Here is an 8385-nt window from a genome sequence, read left to right as displayed (position 1 = left end):
TCTGGATAAGTTCTTTATGATGCTGCTCCATTGTGTCTGTCCGCCAGCTCTCACCGTAATCAAACCAGTGGTCTCTCAAATCCTACAAAAACTTCTCTGTCAAAAGGCCCTGAGATAAGAGAAATATAAATAAATGTAAGTAAAATGGTATCTTCCTATTTCACACTGGTTTTAAAAGTTTATTTCATCATTAAAATGACAGAAGAACGAAAGATTCTCTCTTCATGATGTATATTATACACACTTTCAATTTGGTCACATTATGAGACGAAGTAAAAGAAATTCATACTAAATTCAACTTTGTAAAGACGAGGGTGACAAACTCCTCATTGGTCCTAGCGTTACATTGGAGAGAACACTGTGGGAAAGTTACCTCCTGAGAGCAGCACGCAATTGTGCATGGTATTCTGTCACATTTTTGCCTATAAGAGAGGAACAAGTGTTTGTACTAATCGAAAACACCTTGGCAATCCACCTTCTCGGTAGAGCTCCCATAAGTGCCTAAATTGTCTGTTTTAGTAAGGTTTTACAGCCCTCGCAACTGCATAAGGTCATATGAGCGCCAAAGGGTGGATGTCAACAGAGAAGTCCAAACGGGGAATCAGACTTACTCTGCTCACCTCTCTAACATCAACAGCACAAAATCTGCTTTGACTATCATGAAAGGCACCCCGGAAATAACAGGTCACAAGAGTGTGACAAACATACAAAAGAAGTAGAGGAAAAATGACGATTGTAAGAGCGAGGAAAGAAAAAGCAGGATTGGGAGGATAAGTGTACAACTAGTGTGTAGATTTCAGCGACTGCTAGTGACCAACAACCCTCTCTCCCTACACTCCCACCAGCACAAAGAAAGGTTTGCAAAGCAGCACATAGTGGGAGGTTGGCAGGTGCTCTCATGTGGTTGGCTCCTTGATCTTTCCTATTATAATAAAGCATTTGTATAGCGCAAATTCCCGCTCAACAGCAAGCTCTATGCGCTTCACAATCTATATTATTATCACAGCAGACCCGAAAGCATTCTGAAACAACCTTAACTTCCTGGGAAGCATACAATGCAAGCAGCCATTTATAGGCGTTTAAACACTTACATACTGACAAGATCTTTCGCTGTCTATAGCCGCGTACCCATTCCCACCTGGGTGAAGTGAGGAAAATTCGTGTAAAGTGCCTTTCCCAAGGACACAACATTGGGCCCGCGGCTCGAACCCCCGAACCTGCAACCTCACGGTTACGAGTCCGGTATCCTAACCACTAGACCACCAATGCCGCTACCTCATGAATTAAGAGTCCAGTAGCCTAACCACTAGGCCACCGACAACATCATGATTACGAGTCCAGTAGCCTAACCACTAGGCCACTGACAACATCATGATTACCAGTCCAGTAGCCTAACCACTAGGCCACTGACAACATCATGATTACCAGTCCAGTAGCCTAACCACTAGGCCACTGATACCACCAATCAAACATCTGCCATCCTTAACTCTCCTTTTTAGTGATTCCTCTCTTGTAACAGCTCTAACCTTTTGTACTTACCAGCATCATGGCTTAACTTCGCTGAAAGTCACTGCAAGTGTCAGGAAATACTGAGATCTAGTAGAACGAAAAGACGCTCAGATATATTATCAGTTAATTGCACTGTGCTCAAACTGGCGTTCTTAGGGTGGATTTTTATTTATAGATGGTTTACCAAAACATCCATATTTTAGGGAATAAAGATTTTGTGGCATTGTAAAAGTCGTTTGATCATATTTGTTGGATGAAGGTAATGAGGGTTAAGATTATTATTAGTCTAGTGTTGAGCTCTGCCCGCAAAGTAAAAAATAATAGCAAATAAACGAGAACATGTTTCTCTTGTCCACAAATAACAAGCAAATAAACCAATCACTTGCTGTATTGGACTGTGGGCGGGCAGAAAGTGACCGGTACACTGTAAAGATTCATTATTCATTGCCCGAGACGAAGCTCGTTTGTGATACCATGAACGAGCATATAAGTTTGCTAAGCTAGCAACGCTAATCTTGGCTGGCTCGTTCATCATAATGTCACGATTCACAAAGCCCAGTTCCACCAGCACCTTGAGTGTCGATCTCCAAGAAACAATGCACATTTCCAGTGCGATGTTGATTTTATCATACCTTGGTGCGCGATTTCCACAACCAGTAGGCTCCTTTCTCAATTCGGTAATGAATCAGTAGGCCTAGATCTAGACCTGTCGAGCGCTTGCTCCAACACTACGATAGCCAAAGCATCGCAAGGTCTAGGTCTAGCCTATAGATCACGCAGCCACTCCTAGTCAACGAATTGTGGTCCCACCAACGCCCAATGTGGCGAACTCACCGTGAACAGCAGTATATCTCGGGACTGTAGCAGACCGTTAATTAGTGATTCCTTTAACCCGCACTCTCCGCAAAGCGGTCCACTTGTTTTTCAAGCACACCCTCTGCCCTCTCAGGTAACGAATCAGTAACAAGCGCTCGCTATACCACTAGTTAGGCCTGCTATAGTTAGGGTTAACTAGTGCTAAGGCTAACCTAAACCCTAACCCTTATATTATTACCCGAACCCAACCAAAATGTGAATAAAATATTCCACACTTAAATATTGCCACCATCTCTCCTATTATATTTGTGAAAGTTCGTCACTTTGGCCCCCTAAAACTTCTAAACCACTTAACTTTCGAATTTGACCAAATTAAAGTGGTTCAGAATCATTTAAAGGGTGCACACTTTTATTGAAGAGCCTGAAGTCACTGCATGTAGGTCTAGTTTAATTTTCAGTTTTTCATTAGTTTTGTTTAGATCTAATTTTAGGAAAGTCCGTCTTCTAAGACGCCATTATAAACAAGAGGTTTCCGTTCACTAGCTGTGCGCACTGTTCCACAATTATGACTTGACGATCAATTCTTTTGATTCCTTTCATCGAAAGGGGGCCCAGCTAGTATAATATAAAACAGCTTACTTTCAAATTGTGGCTAACCACTCTGGTGCCACCATTGCTTGACTGGGCAGCAAAGCCACACTGTACACACATGATCTATGTACAGGCTACACAAGGCATCAATTTTTCCACGCAGTCTGAGACCCCTCTCAAAGCGTGCAACAGAAGAACAGAAAGTCTGCACAGCTAGGATAATTGCATGTTCTAAACATCGCACATCTGTTTGAAACAAACTAAAGAAGTTGTTTGACAGTTAAATTCTGAAATGTTATAATATTTCCCTTATGTATGTTTTATTAGCCTTGTCCTACAAGAAATGTAACTAGACATCTAGATCTAGATTTACTTTATTACCTTGGGATTGTTCGGTTTTGGGTCAAATGGATACACTTAGATATCTATACCTAATCCGGCACCACTTGATATATGGTGGTCCCGACTTTTGTGAAGGCCTACTGAAATATCGATACTGATTTGAATAGTTGGTATCAAAGTTTTATGTTTTATCAGTAGCCTAGATCTAAATCTACCCTACAAAATGAGCAGTAAAATTTCACTTGTTTTTCACAAAGCAAGGGGGGTTGCCCCCCTGACTTAAAAAAACAAAACATGAGGTTTCAGGGGGGCATGGCCCCCTGAATTTGACCACGATTCGATGTTTTGCAATTAGGTTAGAAAGGCTATCTCTCCATATCAGCATACGAATCAAAAAGTAATCGTTTAGACTTAGAACCAGAAGCAATCGTCATTAGGGTCAAAACTAGATTCTAGACTTTCTGTGGGTTAGCCTATATTTCCCTGTCACAAAAGTCGGGACCACCGCATATCCAAGTAGTGCCCCTAATCCCTGTTAGACTATTAGATTGCTTTTATCAATATACAGAAGGGAAACAATAAATCCTGGATTGTTGGTCCCTATATTAACATGTTGAATTATGTCCCTGTAATTGTACTTTTATTTATCTACCCTCACAACAAAGATTGTCTGATCTTAGTGATCTTTACTCACTCCTCCTTCCTGTTTCAATCACATGTACTCATGCTCATTATGATTTATTTAGTCTTGTCAGTGAAGCCAGAGAGGGCAGACCTCATATTATTTTCATCATTAAATTATCCTTCTTCATTTAGAAACGGAGTTCTTACTTTTGCTTTATTATATACAATAATGGCAAACAACCCCAGTGCAACCCTCTAATCCAAAAATTTAGGCAAAATTGATTCTAGATCTAGACTAGATCTAGGAATCAAGGCCTACTATCAATAGTCCCGAGTTCCGGGGGCCAAAACCGGAGATTGCCACTTACTACACACTTCCAAATCGCACACACTGATCACTGATGATCACAGTTGGTTTGAGTAGGCCTCTTACGTAACTAGATCTTGGCCCTATCTAGGGATGGTGTTATTTTGAATTTTTTGTCCAAATGACACACGTAACACTCACTCACACTGTAAAATCAAGTTTAAAACTTTTTATTAAATGTTGGCCTAGATCTAGATCTAGATCTAGATCTAGATCTATCTACTGGTACAGGTGGCCACCCCGCATTTGTTATTCGCTGGTATTGGCCCCAAGAGTAGGGGGGTTTCAGGGGGGCTTGCCCCCCTGACCTAATAAAAACGTGGGGGGTTTCAGGGGGGCATGCCCCCCTGAATTTTACCACAATTTAATGTTTTGCAGTTGTTAGGTTTGATATCTTAGCTTGCCGCGAATCAAACGTACATAGATCTAGATGTAGGTCAGGCTCAATCAAATAAGGGGGGTGGGAACTACCGAAAAAGCGCCTACAGGTGATCACTGTCATTCATTTTCAAGTAGAAATCTAGACTTATCATGTCTAACTTCTAGATCTAGATCTAGATATAGATCTAGAATTCAAAAATCTAAATCTAGATCTAGAATCTAGATCTAGAATTATATCTAGTTCTAGCCTTCATACCGTAGCCTGTGCCTGTAGCCGTCGTAGAAATAGAATAGTTGCAGTTGCTGGCACTGAAATTGAAAGCGCTCTGTATTCTCTGTTGGCAGTTGGTTGTATAGACCTAGGCTATGGTCGGTCTTTCAAAATCTGTGACACAGTGACTGGCAATAATCACAAAGAATTATTCAGAAAGGTAATAACTTCGGGAATTCATTTCTTACCCTTCCGTATGCAGACCGGAATAGTAATAGTGCCTGACACCAGCATTCGGCGTAGCCGATCAGCAGTCACCGCAGTCACTTTGTTACTTTGTTGGGGAAACCAGAAAATATTCTGTGTACTGTGTCACCACTTCCTGGAATGGGAAACCCACAGGATGTTGCCAGGATGTGAACCATAGAAATGAAATCCTAGATTGTGTATTCATACGTATTTCCGGTTTTTAGGGCCCTTGCTTTACACAACAAACTTCTTTGCTTTGGAATTTATTTATTTTTTTAAAGAAAAGAAAGATATATAGGGTCCTAGATCTAGGCCTAATGAAAGGCAAGGGGTAAGCAGACGTTCAAGTTTAAAAAAAAAAAAAAAGAGAATAAGAAACAATTGGCTCAGTTCTGGGTATTTAATATCGATACAAGGAACCGAAACCTACAATTTTATCGTCTAAAGGACTAGTTCAAAATCATGAACACCCGGCTCCGTCATGTTCTAAGGATTATTGAGTGCTACTGGCGCCTCTTTTTATAATTTTGAGATTCAAACAATGCGAAGTTTCTTCAAAAAAGTAATGCAAAGGTGGTCGCCACCGCACCAGAAGTATATAGGATATGTCTACTTTTAGATCCCTTTCTTCCTTTCTTTCTCTCTTTCTTTCTTTCTTTCTTTCTTTCTTTCTTTCTTTCTTTCTTTCTTTCTTTCTTTCTTTACTTGGCCATTTTTAATGGATCAACATTTTTAGTGAACAAGTTGCCCGATTATTCCGATTCGAATCATCATGTTTGGCCGAACTTCTGCCAGTTGATCTGACAAGTGCTTTATAATTACATGTACATATACTGGCTGGTGACATAAGCCACGGTTAAGGTACCTCGCAACCATAAATTGTATCAGACTCGTTGTTAGCAAGAACTGTCCGTTTTATCGAACTGTGTAGCGTATTTACACGTTCCAGTCCATCCTCCAATTTTGTTTCCATTACGATTGTTGAGATTTCATCTCCTAGCGTCAGAAAGCTGCCATGTCTCTTTGCAACATTTGTTCACATTCTGTGTGCCGTTACTTAATTAACAAAAGAAAGAAAAACAGGCTTCTTACGGACTTTGAAAAGACTGGCTTCCTGGAGTGAAATATATATATATATATATATATATATATATATATATAGACCTACTCAGTTGATCCCGACTGATAACTTTTGTTGTTTTTTTCTTGAATGTTGTTTGGGATTTTTTGGGCCTAGCTTTTTATCACAAAAGTCTTTGATTGCATTTTGAATAAACTGTTTGCCAAATGAAACCTTATTATTTGCATACCCTAGACTCTCTCTTCATTTGTTACTGTAGTCTTTGGATTTCCACAGACATTAATTTATGGAGCATGCACATCTCAATAAAGAAATGAACGGCGTCTTTTGACCAAGTCGCCATTCTGCTCGAGCAGTGACTAAAAAGGCAGCAGCTTTGGCGTCATTTGCGCGCAACACGAACAGAGGATGACCTGAGTAATAACTCGATCACTAGCAACTGAAAAACAAAATGTTTGCTAACGTTTAAACATCGCATCCAGTGAGGTTCCCCGAGAGTCTCAAGGCTTAGTTAGACATGCTGATTCCAAAAATGAACTCTGTTTTTATTATGCTGTGTGGTATTGTTCTTACATTTTTGCACGCAACGTTAAGGTATACATTCTCTAACGTTAGAGAACCTATACAAGTTGTCTACGTTCTCTAATGTTAGTAGAGAACCTAAAAATAGCTCGCTCGCTCTATCTAACATGGAAACGAGTCGACATTGCTGCTTCCACAGTGCTTACACTTTATTTTCGCAAGCTATTAAGTTTACTTTCACGGAATTAAAATGCTCGCGAAAGTAAAGCTGTCTACAGTACCGCATCTTGCCTTTACAGCGACGTTAAACCCCTAACAAGCAACCAACACCTTCTATCATTCCATCGAGATGACACCCACCCCCCCCCCCTTTTCACAATAATATGTTGTAGGCCTACACTTTTCACCCAAGGAGGGTGCACTCTGATGAACCCCCCCCCCCCTAAAACTTAGAATAAGTTACTGAAGATCAGGCCGTCTGTAATTAGTATTTAGAAGATAGCTTGCAGTTTACATGCGATTTCGTATTCTCACCTCAACGCCAAGGTAGGCCTATGTGATACAACGTGAGAGACCATAAATGATACCAAATTGACATGTGTGGAAAAACATTGCCGATTTGCTGTGTGACGTCTTTGTCCAATTCCAAAGTGAAGAACGTAGAAGTATTTGTGGACGTAGCCATGTTTATCTCAGCCTGGTCCAGGCCAGAAAACGTCGTCCTGGGACTAGTGTATCCAATTTTATAAAAAGATTTTATTCCGGCGTTGGCGAAAGGTACTAAAACATAGTTTTGCCCCAAAGCGCACACAGGGGGCAACTGCTCGACCACCATGTCTCTAAGTTTACACAAGTCCTGCTGTATCCACACACAGCCGAAATCTGCTCCTGTGATGACCGCTACCCTCCTCTGTGCCCTGACCCATGTACCAGTGAGGTCAATCCTATCTCCCAGGATTTGCAGAACGTCTAATGGGCCTAACGATTCTCGCAACGATTGCCCGGAACCAAAATACTGGTGTTCCCGTTGTTATTATAAGTGATATCACTTTGTGCTGGGTGCAGGTTCAGTTCAATAGTGACGTCATTTGCCCCCTCGGCGTTGACGACAAGGAGAAAACAAATGGAAGAAGGACATTCTGTGACCACTACATACTCACACGATAACAAACTGATGGGCAGTATAGCAAAAACTCCTGCACTGTTTTGTGGATATTTGTCGCTGGGACTTTTCAAGCTTTGTGCTCGAACAACAAGCTGGGATGTGGAAGTTATAATGATGCCTTGCTTCTTCCCAAAGCCTGAAATATCGAAATGAACCATATACTCCAGGTTAAGCAGCCATTGTTGGTTGGAGCCTGGCGTAAAACTGTGTGAATACTCCCCAGTGTCTATTTCACCGGATGACGTCCTACGTAGGGGCGCTGTCACGGTGACCTCGATGTTCTCCACAAAGTCCGGAGAGACGGGCGACATGGCCAAAGAAGGCACAGCGTGCTCGGTGTGTTTGGGAAACGCCAGAACGTAGCGGACTTGCTCATCGCCAAAGATGCCCGGACTATTTCTGATGATCACGACTAAGCACAAACACCGCTGGAGCAAATCTCGAAATGTTGACGCCATGATGTGCCGAGAAAGCCGAAGAGAACGTCAAACTGTCTCTGTGGTTAACGACTTGGAACACTTGATCAG

At 41.4% G+C, this 8385-nt stretch overlaps 1 protein-coding gene across 3 annotated transcripts in view; it reads right to left on the bottom strand.

Moving 5' to 3' along the window:
• Positions 1 to 5239, bottom strand: part of LOC101846323 (caspase-9) — a gene marked incomplete in the record, with an annotated part of 22145 nt that extends 16906 nt beyond the window's left edge. Inside the window, 3 exon segments of one of the 3 annotated variants that reach the window (XM_013089969.2) lie at positions 1 to 109; positions 1540 to 1596; positions 5090 to 5239. The exon segment at positions 1 to 109 is cut by the window's left edge and continues 110 nt beyond it. In XM_013089969.2, the coding sequence (XP_012945423.1) occupies positions 1 to 31 (31 nt within the window). 3 annotated transcript variants of the gene reach the window in all.
• Positions 5240 to 8385: the final 3146 nt, after the last annotated feature.

The sequence above is a fragment of the Aplysia californica genome, unplaced genomic scaffold (genome assembly GCF_000002075.1).
Source record: "Aplysia californica isolate F4 #8 unplaced genomic scaffold, AplCal3.0 scaffold01094, whole genome shotgun sequence".
In the NCBI taxonomy this organism is placed as follows: Eukaryota; Metazoa; Mollusca; class Gastropoda; order Aplysiida; family Aplysiidae; genus Aplysia; species Aplysia californica.
This window is presented reverse-complemented; position numbering and strand designations above follow the sequence as displayed.